The 16,998-nt window shown below is 48.1% G+C and overlaps 1 protein-coding gene across 1 annotated transcript; it reads right to left on the reverse strand.

The window, feature by feature from the left end:
• Positions 1-19: 19 nt before the first annotated feature.
• SUPT16H (SPT16 homolog, facilitates chromatin remodeling subunit) lies at positions 20-16,602 on the reverse strand. Its single transcript, XM_054994639.1, has 26 exons — positions 16,487-16,602; positions 13,780-13,872; positions 13,489-13,659; positions 12,971-13,123; positions 12,740-12,886; positions 12,372-12,523; positions 11,444-11,616; positions 11,232-11,322; positions 11,033-11,106; positions 10,758-10,870; positions 10,565-10,630; positions 9,981-10,076; positions 9,693-9,808; positions 9,408-9,561; positions 8,977-9,104; positions 8,549-8,684; positions 8,207-8,333; positions 7,783-7,901; positions 6,876-7,001; positions 6,652-6,764; positions 5,378-5,453; positions 4,151-4,320; positions 3,795-3,924; positions 2,706-2,835; positions 1,383-1,460; positions 20-1,179 (listed from the first exon to the last, which is right to left on the reverse strand). Exons 1-26 carry the CDS (start codon positions 16,550-16,552, stop codon positions 1,031-1,033), a joined length of 3,147 nt encoding a protein of 1,048 aa, XP_054850614.1. The 5' UTR covers positions 16,553-16,602; the 3' UTR covers positions 20-1,030.
• Between the last annotated feature and the right edge of the window lie 396 nt (positions 16,603-16,998).

The raw sequence follows: 16,998 nt of genomic DNA on the forward strand, positions 1-16,998 counted from the left end.
CAATAAACTTTCCAAATACTTAAAAAAAACATTTTTATTGATCAATTTTTCCAAAGTCAAAAATACCGAGTGCTAACGGCTACGAAAAAAAGAGGATCTGAGAAAGCTCTCCCCCCCACCCCTGAATCGCTGACCCTTCCCCCAGAAGGAAAACAAGGGAGGCAGAGGGCAAGCAATGGATTCAACCCCTCCTGTCTCCTCCCCATCCTAAAACACTTGCTCACTGGAGACCTGACTGATAAAACAGATAAATACGAACAGGGCCTGACAAAACCAAAAAAAAAAGCATGAGCCCTTTTCTCGTGTGCCTCTCCCCCACTCCCCATTACTGTTTTGAGGTCAATTCTTCTGCCCTCCACAGGGTTTTGCTTCGAGACACTTAACAGAAGCGAGCACCCTCTTTTGCCCACCAGCACCAGGGATCGCTTCACTGAAGCGCCTGTTCTTACTCGGGAGCAAATCTCAAGCTAACAAGCCCACCCTGCTCCAATCAGTCTGAGAATAAAGATATGGGTAGTCCAGGAGAGAAGGGAGCTGTGGGGAGAGGATTCAAAGTCAGCAGACCCACTTGGGGGGGGGGGGAGGGAAAGAAGAAGGTGATCGAAAGGGTAGGTGGGAAGTGCAGAGAAGCACATCGCTGACACCCCATTCCTGAGCCTCGCCCAACACTGCCTGCCCCCCACCCCGTGCCCCTCTCATCCTCCTCGGCAGTTGCATGTCCATGGTGACAAAAAAAAGCAGGGCCCGGAATTCTCTCACAGCTGATTGGTCCGTACAAATGGTCAGAAAAGGCTCAAGGAACGAAACAAAAAGCTGAACTCCCCCACCCCAAATAATAATATACATATATATTTCCCCAGAGAAACGGAAAACAGTGAGGGTGTGTGAGTGGGGGAAAGATGAAAAGTTGGTGGGGAGGGGCCGGCCACCCCCATGCCATAAATCTTGGCTGCTGGATGAGGCCTCAAAGCCCTAACCCCCCTAAGGATTGGCTTGTGGGGGGGGGGAGGAAGGCTAGAGAGTTCAGAATCTACTTCCTCTTCTTCTTGGGGGGACCAGAGCTTCGGCCAGGGCTGCGGCTGTGGGAACTGCGATTATGGCTGGAACTCTGGCTCTTCCTCTTACGGCTGATGGTGCGGCTCCGTTCCTCCTCCTCCTCATACCGGCTCTCCCGGTCAGCTGCAAGGATGAAAGTGAGGAGTTAGGAAGGGGTTGGGGGGTGGGGGAAGCAAGGCCTGGATCTTCTAACTGCTGATGCAGCTCTGATGCTCCACCAAGAGCTCTGTTGGCTCAGCTGTGCTTCCTTGCATGGGTCTAAAGAACGAGCAAAAATGCAGTATTGGACGGGGGTCTGTCAAGCAAAGGATATGGAGGGCTCTTACCTTTCCGCGCTTCTTCCTCCAGCTCATCCCAGTCCTTCCCACTTTCTTCCTCACTGCCCAGGGACTCCTTGGAGCAATCTGTTAAAAGGGGACACAGACACAAGGAGCGGGCTCAGATTTGGCTGGGCTCAGATTTGGCTGACAGTTCCAACAAGTTGAGTGATTTGTTCCCTCAGGTTATATACCTCCATGGCATTGAAAACTCATAGGGAGGAGGAGGGATGCTCAAGATATTTCTGGAGGGGAAAAACAGTTTAGGAGACTTGGTGGAACCCTGACCTGGACAGCCCAGGAAAGCCTGATCTCATCAGCTCTCGGAAGCTAAGCAGGGTCGGCCTTGGTCAGTAATTGGATGGGAGACCTCCAACGAACACCAGGATGGAAGAGGCAGGCAACTGCAAACCACCTCTGTTAGCCTCTTGCCTTGAAAACCCCAACATGGGGTCACCATAAGTCAGTTTTGACTTGGTGGGACTTTCCACAACCACGAGACTTGGAAGAATTCCTCTACTCGTGGATGTCGTGATGATGATGAGCTCAGATATCTTTGAAAAGGGGTTGGAGAGATTCGTGGAGGAGAGGTCCTAGTCATGACAACTGAAAGAAGCCTCTGAGACCCAGTTCTAGGAGACAACATCAGGGAAGGGCCTTGACCGCTATGCCCTGTTTGTTGGCCCTTCAGGGCACCGGTTGATCGCTGTGTGGAACAGGATGCCAAATTACATGGACCTCTGGTTTGATCAAGCAGAAGGGGTTCTTGCATTCTGCAGGAAGCTGGATCTGCAGGTTGCTCTCCCAGTTTCAGCACATCCCTGCCCAAATGGCTGAGTACACCACAACGTATTGTTGGAAGCTGCCCTGAGCCCGCTCGCGGGAAGCGCGGGGTATAAGTCAAATAAATAAATAAATGCCCCAGTGTCTGCTTCCTGATGAAAGGTGCACTTTGCTGTAGCATAGTGGTTAAGTGGTCAGGCTGGGCATCAGCACTCTGCTGGTTTGATTTCCACTACTGCTATGAGCTCAGCAGGTGGCCTTGGGTAAGCCACTCCTGTCAGCCCCAGCTCTCCAGCTGTATGGTGGGGATAATAACAACACCGACTTTGTTCGCCACTCTGAGTGGGGCACTAATCTGTCTAGAAGAGTGGTATATATGCACAGTTATTTTTTTTGTTATTCTTCAAGAGCTGCAGTGATACGAGTGATATGAGGGTTCAAGGGCTGACGGGAAGGGGGCAAGGCTTTAGCAGCAGAGGTCTTTTGGAAGGCCATGGGAAGTGGGGAGAGGAGCCCAGGGACAGGCTATCGACCTGTAGGCCACCTGACCTGATTCTTCTGCTTCAGAAGAATAGTCTTCGTCGCTGTCCTCCTCCTCCTCCTCATATTCATCCTCAGAGGGGTTAAACGTCTCGTCCTCTATCTCAGATTCAGACTCCCCAGCTTCGGCGTCGCTTCCCTGGAGGAGAGACAAGAAGGTCAAAAATCTTTGAGATGAAGGAGCCACAATAACCCAAGTTCAACTTTAGTTGTTGTAGATTTTCCGGGCTGTTCAACTCTTGACAAACTGTGTGGGGCAGCAGGGTTCCCTTTCCCCAGCCTGAAAATGAAGCCTTACACCAATTCTACAGCCACTGAATGGGGGATTCTGGATCGCTAAATTTGGAAAACAAGACAATGAGAGGGCAAGGTCAGAAGTCTAGATTTCCTTAGGTTGTCTGGAGGAGCAAAGACTTGCAGAAGCATCTTTGTTATCACACTTCCAGTCTTCTGAACTGCACTGCCAAGACCCGGGATGCACAACCTATATGGACCGAATGCCAAAAAAATGCAGTGTTTGCCTGTAAGGATGTTAGTAGACCGGCTAACAAAATGGAGGGAGGTGCAAGAGACTAGGATTGTACCTGCAGCAGCACACAGAGATAGCAAAGCCCCAGATGCATGGCCAGCATTTCTGGGTTTCACCTTGGCTGGTGTGATTACAAGCAAAACCATGCCTGTTACCCTCTCCTGCACCACTGGCCCTGGCAGCTGTACCGGTGTCTTGCTTGCTTGGGTGGAGATCTGGCCTGATGTGCTGCTGCTGCTGCTGGCATACGTGCTGGGAGTTGCCTGCTCCTGGCCTCAAGGCTCCCTGCCTTCCCATCTCAACATCAGAAGCCCATCGGCCTCTGAACGCACTTGAAGCTGCCTTATACTGAATCAGTCCATCAAATTTAGCAGTGTTTACTCAGGCTGAGGTCTTTCGCATCACCTACTGCTTGAGCTGCTGGGGATTGAAGCCGGGACCTTCTGCATGCCAAGCAGATATTCTGCCACCGAGCCACAGCCCCTGCCCATTCCAGCTTCCAGGAATTTTAAATTGATCTTCCCAGCCCCATCCCCTACTTCCTGGTCCCCACTGCCTGTGTAACATACCTCGCCCTCAGGCTCAAGGAAGGACCAGCCACCTTGCTCAAAGAAGCCTTCTGGGTCATCCACGATGGTTTTCATGATTTTGGTCCAGTTAAGGGACTGCACCCCTTCTGTGTATTTAATGTCACAAGAGCTGATGGGCGGGGGGAGAGTGGAGAGAGAGAGAGAAGTTGAACTTACAGTGCCAGGAAAACACCTTTTCAGGCAGCAATAATCTGATCCTACAACAGCTTGTGGGAATAAAATACTTCACTTTGACTAACGTGGCACCCCCTAGCACTAATTTAACACCTAAGTTGCCAGTGGGTAAGGGGACTGTACCAAAGGATGCCTGCAGGGTAATGGACACAGCAACTCACTTGAGCCACTCCTTGATCGGGTCGAGCGAAGCCACGGGGATGGCATTGATCATGGTGACCTTCTTGCTGTAATCTTTGTAGACGATGACCATGTCGAAGTTCTTCAGGTGGAACTGCACACGCTCAAAGTGAATTAACTCCACCTCATCCAACGTCACCACAAATGGCGGCTGCAGAAGGGAGAAACTCTCCTAAATCTTTGAACCCATTGAGGATGGGTGGGTGGGATAGTGTAGTGGTTAAGAGTGCCAGATGCCAACCAGTAGAAAGTTCAGTAGCAACTTTAAGATTAACCAACTTTATTGAGGCATAAGCTTTCGAGAACCACAGTTCTCTTCGTCAGATGACAACCAGGGCTGAGACTGCGCTTGGCCAGGGAACCATCTTAGGTCAGCCCATTTCTCTCATAAACTCAGCCTAACCTACTTTCACAGGATTATGGTGAGGATGCCACATGTTTGAGTTTGCTGGGGGGAGGGATATGTTAGGGACCATAGTACATAAGGCAACATAGTGGTGAAGCCTATCTGTTGCTTCAAGTATGTGCTCCTATGTACTACCTGTCGCTTTAAGTATGACCCCTACCGGGTAGTTCTATGTTGTCTAATGTCAGTCTGAGAACTGCTTATGCTCTGTTTCAGCATTTCTTTAACTCTGTAACAGATTTTTGTTAATGTTATGTCTTTCTAAACTTGCGTTTATTTACCCTTTGGCATTGTTTATTGAAATGTCCTTTATATTAACTCTACTAATCTCACAATATGTAATCTGCCTTGAGTCTCAGTGAGAAAAGCGGACTACAACTGACATAAATAAAGATAAATAATAAATAAAGGTAAGGGGACAACCTCCAGAGGCCTCAGATTCCCCTTCCTTTCCCCCTAGACTGCTCAATGTTATTCTGAGTCTCAGCACGTGGGGAAGATGAGCAAGTACCTCTACCAATGAGAACTCAGACCAAAGGTGATGCTAATAAAGGGCAGAAATCTCCTTTTGAGACTTAAGGCTCACACAACCTCTGGTGGGGGCCCACTTCGGCAGCGTTCACAGGTGGAACACAACACCTACGGCAACACCTCTCACAAGAATTACAGCTTTTGTGCACCAAGCTATGTATGTTTCTAGCACACGGGGACAGTACACAAATTCGTTAGGTTCCAAGTCAAGCACTCCCTTCCCATATGGTCAGCGGTGTCTCTCCCAACTGAGACATGCGTTTATGCTCACCCACTCTGTACAATTCACCAGGGCACTGCTGGTTGGCTGGAGCAGGCAGGTGCTTCTGTAGGGGGCGCCGTTGAATCTGCCAAAACAAATTAAGAGGAAAGTCCTTAAAGCCGCTTAGTCTCTTCTTGCAAGCAGGCCATCTGCTTGAGTGAACAGAGCAGGGGCCAGAAGCTCTGTGGCTTGAGCATGCCACGGAGGCAGCGAGAAGGAACCATGTAGTGGTATGGAAGGGGCAAGAGATATATTCAGTACTGAGATGGTGGAGAATACTGAGGTGGTAGAACAGACTGTACCATTTCAAGACTGCAGGTCAGGGGTTACGTTTTTCAAAGCTTCTCCAACATTAACAATTCCCTATAACTGGAACACTAAGCACTGCATGGAGTGGTAGAACCTGGCTTCCTGATGGGCCTCTTTATTTGCAGGCGGCATTTACATGGAGAAGCATGAAAAACATGATGCCACCTGCAGTCTGAAGTGACAGGGGCCCCATTCTATCATCTCATTCTGCCACATGTGCAGACTACGCCACAGGAGCCTCCTGCTCCTCCCTCCAAACACTTATTACTTATTTATTTTATTCAATTTATACCCTGCCCTCCCCACAGATGGGCACACTATGTGAGCATCAGCTCTGTCTTCTCTCCTTAGGTGCCAGCCAGGAATCCTAATATTGAGTACAAAAGTCTTCTTTTTTCCCTCTTATAAAAAGCAAGTTTCTTCTTTTTTATGCCCTCAAGTCGCAGAAGGATTTTCAAGGCAAGAGACATTCAGAAGTAATTTGCCACTGCCTGCCTCTGCACAGCATCCCTAGACTTGGCCTCTCATCCAAGTACTAACCAGGGCCAACCCCGCTTAGCTTCTATGAGCTGATGAGATCAGGTTAGTCTGCGTTATCCTGGTCAAGGAAGCAAGTTTCTAGCTCTATTAAAAGCTGTGCTAAGAAATTAGACGCAGTTTATTCTCTTCACAGAACCACCAGCCCTGGCCCGTCCTTAACCAAATAATGTTTCCTGGGATCCTCAAGGTTGAACAAGTAATGTGATTCTCCAAAATGATTCTATTCATAGTTTTTGGCTATTCTGATGGCAAAACTTCCCCTCCTAGTGCACAGTTCCTTCACTCCCTTGCATATATTTCCCCCGAACAATAAGAACTTGAACCAGAGCACTCACTCCACTGATCATCACACAAATCCTGGAAGTGTAGTTCTTTACACGCCATTTCAGACACTTTCAAACCCCACATCTCTTTGCCTCCCCATCGCTCCTTACCCCAGGTCTCGGAAGGGCACCTCGAATTCCAGTTCTTCCTTGGTCAGGGATTCCACTTTCTCAATGAAATTCTTGAAAGCCGTTTTCAGTTTGTGTCTCATTTCCCGCTCCATCTGCACCAGACGGGATCAACGAGCATCAGCCAATGCAGCCCACCATTTGCCGTGCTTGATCTCTCCTGCCCTCACTCCCCACCGGACAGGGCGCAAGAAAGTCCACCTCACCTGCTCAGCGTAGAGATCGTCCCGATCGTGCATATGCTGATGCTTGCCCAGGTCTGTGGTGATCTCGCCCACCTCTGTGTAGAATTGCACATCTGTATGGCGCTTCTTGCCGAACATGATGGCATTCTGGATGTGGCCGAGGGGGAGAGGGTAGTGAGGAAGAGAAGGAGAAAAATATGAACAGAGCTGTGCATACATCCCAAGTTCTATTCCTGGATGAAAATCTGCATTATGCTAAGGGGCATGCGTACCGTTTTTGATGGGGGTTATTTTGCATTTTTATTATGTTTTTTCCAGATGGAGGAAGGGGAAGGGACAGTTAAATTAAATGAGATTTGGCTTGAAGTCTGCAGCAGGGAACACTCGTATATTTCCCAGCTTAGACTTCCAACCACACCAAGTGGAAATCTGATTTTAATAGTTTCAGGTGGGTAGCTATGTTGGTCTGCAGTAGAAGAGTCCAGTAGCACCTTAAAGACCGACATGATTTCCAGATATCTGACAAAGGAAGCTTTGACTCTTGAAAACTTAATACCCTGGAAATCCTGTTGGTCTCTAAGGAATCAAATTTTGCTGTTAATGTTAGCAGTTTCTCTCATTCTACAGTCAGTACAACAAAGAGTCTTGTGATAACCTAAAGACTACTGTATTTGTTGCGGCGTAAACTTTGTTGTTTTGGCTTCAACAAATTAATGTGGATGCCCAGCCAGCTAATTCTGTAGATTTTGCAAAACTCCCTGTACAGAATACCACAAAGAGGAGAGGCAAGATATTGAAAGGGAATTCCCTGCTGTGCTTTGGAGCCAGGAGAACAATACCTTGTGGTGAAATTGACAGATTTTGCCCAAAACAAGCAAACTGCAGTAAAACCAAACTACCACAATTCTGCCTTAAGATAGGTGGGTACCTTCAGGTGAAAGTGGAGAACGATGATCATCTCTCCATCACAAGGCTGGAACACGGCATGTTTGATGTTGTTGTACAGAATGTCCACCTTGTCCCCCCGCACAGAGGTAAAGCGGAAACCTGACCAAAAGAGACATCCTTGTCAGAAACAAGAACTATCTACTGCTGGGGAGAGCTTGGAATTAGTAGGGGGGGGGTATGCATCCCTACACATTCTCTAAAGACGAGGAACTGGGGAAAAAGCTAATGAGTAAGACCGGGACAATCCCAATGAGGCAATTGCTAAGGCTCCAGAATGTGTCATACTGGTTTGATCGTTTCCCCAACTCTCCTAACAGAAACCCCTTGAAAAGATCCTCTCTCTTCAGCTTCCTCTTGCCTCGGGGACATGACAGTTTGTCTGTGGGGTTTGCAGCCCTCTGTACCATTGACATGGGCCTCCAGAGATCCTTGCATCCTTTTCTGGGCAATGTTGGGGCGGATGTAAAGGTCCTTCAGCTTGGGATTGCTGCGATTTAGGTTGATCACCAAGGAGTCTTGTTTGACGATCCCCTAGAGCAACACAGCAGAGGAACGATCATGCCACAGGCCAGAAATATCCAGAAGCTCCTTCGTAAAATCCATCTGTGTCATCAACCTTTCCTTCCACCCCCTGGGGCTCTTGACCTCTGACATAGTGATGCTTGCATTTTAACAAATGCCTTAAACATAAACATTCACGTGCCATCTTTGACATACCCCCACAAGGAAACTTTTTGGAACCTCACCTCCTTCTCTTTCTCTTCGGCCTCTCGTGTTTTATAGCGCTTCTGCACCTCCTTAATGATGCGGAAGGCATTCTGAAGGTTGAGAGCTGGAACAGTCTGTTCCCCAGGCGTTTTTATATTTGAAGCCCGATACGTTCTTGGGGGGGAAAGAAGAGCAACACTGGTTTGGCAAATACATGACTACAGCATTAAAACCTGTAGAGCCGCCCAGCCCTAAGTGCAAAACCACACGGAGGCCTTTTCGAAAGGGGACAAAGGGGTGGCCTGTAGCATCTGATGAACAAATAGCAAATGCAGCAGTGGGAATGCTCAGAGAGAGGAACAGGATAAGAAGTCAGTCAACAGTCCTTGAGACCATTAAAAACACAGGAAGCGATATCAACTTCCAAAGAACACCTCAGGGCACGGATTGGGCAGGGGTTACTCACATTTCTTTCACAAAGGTGGCTTCAGGGTTGGGGAAAATATTGCCCTCGTTACGACCCAGGGCACTCCCTGGGCAATAGAAGTTGATTCTCAGGTAAGTGTAGTCGCCTTCCACAGACATACTGATGTTCTGTAGTGAACAAGCATAGAGGAGAGCGCTCTGTCACATCTGCCTTGGTCCACAAAGCTTTCCACACTCCCATTCTGCCCCTACCCCTGGAAAGCCTGACCTGCATTTCTTTCTGTCCCTGCCGTTCCCAGCATTTAAGGAGAACTCCCCCAACACACTTTCCTTTGGGATGGATCAGTGGATTAGGGTCTGGCATTTTAGCATTCTTACCCCCCTCTCAACTGAACACGCAAGCCAACAACTTGCATTGCTACCCAAGAGGCAACTGACTTCCCAACTCCCAGTTTACTGCAGAGGTGGTACCTTGATGGTGGCAATGTGGAAAGGCGTGGCAATGCCAAAGACAGGCATGATGACGGTCTCGTATTTCTTGTCGATGTAAATCTTCATCTCCCGGATGTGCGGCTCCTTTGGCATCAGGGATGGGTTCTTGTAGGAGACATTTGACTTACGTGCCCTGCAAGAGGAAAGAAAGATGGGGAAGCCTAACAGACTTGGGCCTGCTGCTCACCTGTAACACGAGCTTAACAAATAAGCCCCGTCTGCCTCTACCCCATTCCTCAGATCTCTGAGAAGCCTCGCACTCACTTCTGGATCTGCTGCTCTCCCTTCTGCTCTGTCAGTCGCCGTCGGGCTTCTTCATTGAGCTGTGTGGCTAATTCCTTTTGGTGCGCCCGTCGCTTCTCCTCAGCCGTCATCTCATTCTGAGTGGGATAGAAGAGTGTGGAGGTGGGATACTGCCTGCCTACTATTCCAGAGCCACGACACCCAGTGGGATCCACAGCCAACAAGTGGGCTGATTTCCAGACCAAGGCCCACCACCCCCTGCCCTGAAATGCTGCCCCCAGTTCCCCCACCCACTTAAGCTGTCCATACCCGAGTCCTTTCTGTTAGCAAAGCTGTTCGAGAGCTACGCCCAAGCATGTCTACTGCCTCATTCTTTTCTTCCTCCTCTTCATCTTCATCATCTTTCTGCAAAAAGAAAATAGAACATCAACTATACATACGCCGCTATAGGTAACAACTAACAACCTTCCACAAGCTAGATACTTGTTCCTAAACTCATCTGGTAATACTGTTACCCAGGGATTATCCCCATAAACATACAGGCACCACATACAAAGAGGCTTGATGGTGTGAATCTGGAAACCCTTAGGGGAACAAAACAAACTTGGTCTTCAGTTCCCTCCTTATTTATTTAATGCCTGATAAGGCAACAAATGAAATGCAAAGGTCTCAACCACGAGGACTAAAAATGTTTTGTTTTTGTTTAATGAGACAACTCAGGATTTCCAAATCCTGTACAACAGCTTTTGCCACAAGTCTAACAGCTGCACCTATCTCCTTAAATTCTTCAAAAACAGAACGGCTTTTTAAAAGTGCAATGACAGTTTCTTGCAAAATGGCAAGCAAAGCACCCCACCCCATGAGACCTTCTGGAAACATGTCCGGGGACTCACCTTGAGCAAAATGGAGACGTTCTTGACCTTCTTCTTGACGGATGTCAGGAGGGTAGCTGGACCGTCCTAATGAGGAAAAAGGTAACGGCCGTCAAGAGCGTATCTCTGTGCAGATGAGCTTGCTCCTTCCAACTTCATGGTTGCCAACGTGAGGCACACTCGTACTCAAAAAGTTCCCCATCCCGACACCCACCTCTTCCACCAACACCGTATCTCCAATAAAGAGTGCGTAAGTCTTCTCTTCTGGTTTCTTCCCCTCTTTGTTGTTAAGATCTGACAGCCCCACATTCAGGCTGAAAACCATCCCTATGACAGACAGAACACAGATTCAGAGGGAAGGAAGCCTCTGAATCTCTTTTCAGCAGGGGCCTGCTGGCTGCTTATGCCCAACACAAGCCAAAACTGGGCAGGCACATCTGGTTGGATTAAGGAACCAGGGCATCCCTGGCCGCTCGGAGATGTTCTCACCTTTCTTGAGCCGATACTGGTTCTTGCTGTTAATCACAAGGGAACCCTCTCGGAACTCAATGCCCATGGCAAACCTGGGGAAAAGAGCGAGAAAACTTTTTGAGTCCTCCCATTACGCCACTCTGGAGTCTCCCCAGGTAGAAACGATGAAATCACAAAACTGCAGGAAGGAGGCTTTCCAGTGGGCGAGGGCTTTTACCCCAAGTTCTTGGTGATTTTGCTCAAAAGCTCCGGCTTCTGCTTCTTCACCATATCCATGACAGCAGCGTAGACCTCACACAGCTTCACACCTGATGGAAAGGGGTATCAGTCAGAAATGGGGGGGAATGAAGGAAGGAGCGGCATCCTGCCTGAGCAGCTTCCTCCTGGCCTCTGCAAAGAGAAATCTCCTGCATCCTGATTGCTACTCACCATGCCGCAGTTCTTTGAGCATCTCTTCCTGAAGCTGCAGCAGGAAGGCATAGTTCTCCTGCATCTCCTGGGGTGGGTCCACCATGAGTGTGCGCACCAGGTTGGAGCAGTAGGATTTGTAGCGGATACCCATGGCGCAAGTGATCACTCCGAAGTGCATGTAGTTCTTCTCACTGAGGTCAGACAGGAAGAAAGGTCAAAAGCAGCTGGCAATACAGCTAGACAAGGCCAGACTGTGCCTGTTTGTTTATGCAGTGCATTATTATCACACACGCCAGCTCAGGTGGTGTACATCTGTCTCCCCTCCTTCCTTTTATTTTCTCCACAACCTTGTGAAGTGTGCTAAGCAGAAATAACAAATTGTCCAGGACACCCAGTAAGGTCACCCAGCAAGTGGGGATAGGTATTCAGGTCTCCCCAGCCCTACTTCAACATTTTTAACTGCTACAACACATTCCACACAGACCGCTGGACATAACTGGGACTTGGGGACAATTCTGCTCCCACTCCGTCTCACGTTTATTTTTTTAGTTGCTGTGTCTAGACTGGAAAAAATAGTTGAAACTAAACAGTACAGACACAATACAGCAGGTTGTGTATTGCATTGAATATCTTAGCCAGTTATGGATGTTTAATAATCCAAGAATGGATGTTGCTTTCCACTTCATGGAGAATACAGTTTGCCCAGTAGTTTCTGGAAAGTTTTGGGTGCTTAACTCTTCCCTCCTCCTTCTCTCTAAAAAATATGAGGGCAGCATAACTGAAGGTTTTTGATTGAACTGCATAGAGACACAAAGGCATTATCTAGCTGCAATATATTTTAACAGATATAGCAATACAACTAGTGGACAATACCTATCTTTTTTTTTCTTGGCAAATTAAAAAGCACTTTGATTTGAAGATCCCGTTTCCGTGGAATTTCACTGACCTGACAACACTGAATTTGAGATTGTAATGGCCTCCGCTCTGAATGATGGGGGGGTAGCACATCTCCACTGTGGAGGGGTCAGCCCCAGAGAGGTATTTCTTCTCCTCGATGGCCTTTTCTACTGACTCTGCCAGCTTACTGTGCCGTACTTTCTGCCAGGGTTGGAGAAGAATCAACAGTCAACATAGACTCCTGGTGTGTGTGGGGACACGCACAACTAAAAAAAAAAATATTGGGGAAGAGGAGGAATCTCCCCCATAGGTCTTGGGAGAAACAAAGGGCTCTAAGAAGACTGATAATCGTGTAGCCTAATTTGCACAACTTCTTACATCATGGCTTACAACCCCATAGCTATGTTTTCGCCTCACCTCGTCAACATCAACAATCTCCATAACCCGCTCCTTCAAGAACTTGGTGAAGACCTCTGCAGTAATGACAGCTGCTTTACGCATCAAGGTAAGCTCCCCATCCTCCTTCACGGCAATGGTGTAGGCCACCACGGCACTGATGTCCACCTACGACAGAGTTGGAGGAGCGTGAGCAATAATGGAAGTTGTCCTGCCAGCCAGCTTCTGTACACTGGAGCTGGCTCTCCCCACCTTCTCGAAGCCTTCCTTGTTGAGACAGTCGTTCCAGCTGTTCATGAATTCTCCGGGGAACTTGTCCTTGCTGAAGATACCAATGCGCTTGCCGTTCTTGCTGGCCTTCAGTGCTTCGATCATCTTGTCGAAATTTGCCTTGTTGCTTTCATTCTGGGGAAGGGAAGAAGTGAAAAGAATGGGGGAGGCGTCGATGTTTTCCATATGTTTTTACGCATCTCAACCCCAGTTTTTCAATGCTATCCACAGAGCTTATGTGGCTGCTCACCAGGGGTACTGTTGGGGCAAGACTTTGGAATAAAGGCTGGTGGCCTTGCCTCCACGTGGGGTGGGGGGAATGCAGGCTGTAGTACAGATAAGCGAACTCTACCCACAGTCCACCTTCCTCTTTCCTCTTCCAGTTCCCTCTCCCAAGTGCATTCTGGGAGTTGTAGTTCCAACAATATTCTATATTCATGGATGGGGGACATTAAACCCAGCCTTAAATTACCTAACTGCACCACTGCTAGCTTGCTCACCTTTTCCCGCACAAGCAATGTGATTGCTGGCACCCCATTGGTGCTCTCATTGCCCTTGCTGTTTGCAATCTGCTTCAGAAACTCCACCTTCTTCTTGCTAGCCATGAAGAGAATCTTGTCCTCGCAGAAGATCATGATGGTGTCCGTGAGTTCATAGCCAAAAAGCCACGTCTGCGACAGCAAGAAAGAGAGGAGGAAAAAAGGGCCACTTGCTTCCTTTCATCCCATTAATTCCATCCCTTTCTGCCTGGAGCCATTAACAAAGCAAGAGCATGCCCCACCTTCACTTACCTGCAGGGCAGTGGACTTGGCATAGACAGTCTCTTCGTCCACGCCGACGGAGACCACAATGGCATCAATGGTGGCATATTCATCTTCTCCTTTCTGCAAGAGAAAGCCCCACAGCATGAAACCTAAGGGTCCTGCTCTATAACACCCAGAGCAAAGTCAGTTCTGCTCATCTGTCACACTTGTGCACAATCTAGGTGCACAATCAGTTCCCTGTTCTGCACATGCAAAGATCTTTGGCTCTCACAGATGAGCGGAAAAGCTGGGAGACTGCCTGCTGAAGGCTCATTATAAAGTACTTTCTACTGGCATGGGGTTAAGCTTCAAGACACCCACTCTTTCCCCAGATCTGTCCTCTTACAGTCACCTTTCTCTGAACTCCATGACATTCTTTCACCTTTCCTATTTCAACAGGTGGAGGGTGGGGCACACAGCAGTACTTTTCCTTCACCAATGACAGTATTTGGTCATGTGAGTTTAGCCTGGAAAGCAAAAGCAGATCAGCTGCCTCGGCAAGGAACCTGATTAGGAATCCACTGCAGATGGTATGAAGAGGGCTAAGCCCTGCCCCTCGTGGTTCTCTCTAATTTGGAATGCACTTGCAGGGAAATATGGCTTCATCCCCATTCCAACACAACAAGGAAGAAGTTTTTAAATCTAGATACATTATCTCAGGAAAAGCCCTGGGCTGGGAATGGAGAAGCATCCTAATGAGTCTTTCATATTCCTTAAAGAAATCTTTCAGATCAGATCAACACCCCCGGGAGCAATCAACTGTCTGAAGATGGGATGTTCAACTCCACACAGACTGTAATGGAATTCAGTACCAACAAGCAAACATGGACAGAAAGCCCGTTCTGTCATTTGGCATTATACCAAAGCTGACTAAACAAGCTCTAAGCCTAAGAACTGCATATAAAGATTTTCATACAGTTGACAGCGTCACCATCCTTTGCATCTCTCACATAATCTCCACTGGCAAGGCTTCCGTCTCCCAAACAACCCATTCTGAACCATCTCTTTCTAGATCTTTTTTGTGAGTCACACACAAAGTCACACACACTCACATTAGCCAGCTCTGGGCACTCACTCCCCATACAAGTAGTACATTCACACATTTCCCACCACCCCACCCCTGCTCCCCGGAGCTTGGAATCTGCCACATTCATGAACGGAATGTGCAAGTTACGCTAATCACATGGAAGTAAAAATAAGTTGCAACAGATCACAATGTATCTTCAGTCAGGTCTTCAAGATATAAGCTCGAAGTCATTTAAAGAATTTAACTATCCACAAACTTATTTTAACTATTTGTCCATACTCACAATCAAACTGTTTAAAGGCTAGGAAAGACCGAAACCTGAATTAGCATACATGATAACAGAACCACGTAGGGCAGTAATCACCATACGCACATTCAAGGCAACAGGATGGGGGTGTTTGTCATTACCATAACCACATACGCAACCATATCTACACATCTTTACGTACTTATACACCTTTTTACATATACTTACTTATACACATACTTAGTTAAAAGTCACACTTGTAATGCAGGATAAAAGACTGCATAAAAAGTGATTGAGAAATTAAACTAAACATGTACCAAAGCAAGGATGAAGCAGAAAGAAGCATGGGCGGAGGGGATTAGTTTTCACAACACTGAGATGATTCTGAGGACAGAAGATACTAAGCCACTTTGGTCAGTTTCTCCAGTCAGTACAAAGGAATATAGCAACCACAGAGTTATCACAAAGACTGTGGAGACCAGAAAAGGCTGTGGAGAATGATAGGCAGAATCCACCGCTGCAGGAAAAAAGGGGACCATTGGCTCCAGTCCAGATACAAAAAGACACACACACACATGAATATGCTTACAAAAGATACACAACATTTCCCTGGTGGCATGTAAACATACACTTCACACACACCAACAGATTCATATTCTTTCTCTGCATACTGTTACATCTATACATGTGCATGTCTATTTGTTAACAAAAATAACTGTCACAATCTCCTTGTATTTATTAGTATTGTTATTGGCAAGACAAAGTAATGACGGAAATGTAACATGAAGAAGGAAGGAGACATCTGGCAGGAAGACTGTTGTCAGGTCACTGGGATGCCAACTCCAGGTTGGGAAATTTCTGGAGATTTGCAGGTGGAGCCTGGAGGGTGAGATTTGGGGAGGAGAGGGAGCTCAGAGTATTATAATACCAGAGAATTTACCCTTCAAAGCATCCATTTCCTCCAGGGGAACTGGTCTGTGTCATCCAAAGACCAGCTGTAATTCCAGGAGGTCTCCAAGACCAACCTGGTGGTTGGCAATCCTAATGTCCGGATACCAACTCCAGGTTGGGAAATTCCTGGAGATTTGGGGGTGGAGCCTAGAGGGGGCGGGGTTTGGGGAGGGGAGGGACCTCAACAGTTTCCTGCCCCCCCTCCAAAGTAGCCCCATTCTCCAAGGGAAGAACTGACTTCTGTGGCCTGGAGAGCAGTTGTAATTCCGGGAGACCTCCAGGCTCCACCTGAAAAATGGCAACTTAAAGTCGTGAGGGGGAGGGGGAATGAAGAGGCTGAGAGAAGCGAAGGGGGAGGCTGAGAGGAGGAGCCGCTCTTAGCCCCCCCCCCTTTCTCAGTCCCCCCCCCCAGCGACTGGGGGGGGGCTGCGCTTCTTTTCCCGACGGGTCGCGCGCGCGGCCGCCCTCACCTGCCAGTTGCTATAGAGACGCTTGATGCGGCGGTAGTAGGCCTCGCGGTCCAGGTTCAGCGCCATGGCAGCGGCTCCTCGGCTGCGCCGCAGGCCCCGCCTCCCGCCTCGTTCGCGCCGCCACCGCGACCCCCTCCGGCCCCGGAAGCGAAACACGCCGTCAACTCTGACACAGACACGGCTTTCCGGCGCCCGCCCCTCCTCTACGCAACTTCCGGTATATATATTATTCATAGGGTACATTTTAATTGTATTTTTTTTAGTTTTGTGAGGAGTCATTTTGCTTTTTTAGTTTTGTGAGGCGCAAATCAACGTTCGAAACGGCAGGGGGACACGCAGAGGATGATCATGAATATTTGTTATTATGTATCATACATTTTGAATAAATGCGCACACTTATTATATAGTGGACACTGTTAACATGTCAACGTTTTTCTTTCCTCCCCCCATTGCGCATGCTCGTAGCCTCAGTACCAGGCCGTCGAACGCACGATGTGGATCACGTGGGTTAT

Source organism: Eublepharis macularius, chromosome 12 (assembly GCF_028583425.1).
Source record: "Eublepharis macularius isolate TG4126 chromosome 12, MPM_Emac_v1.0, whole genome shotgun sequence".
NCBI lineage: Eukaryota > Metazoa > Chordata > Lepidosauria > Squamata > Eublepharidae > Eublepharis > Eublepharis macularius.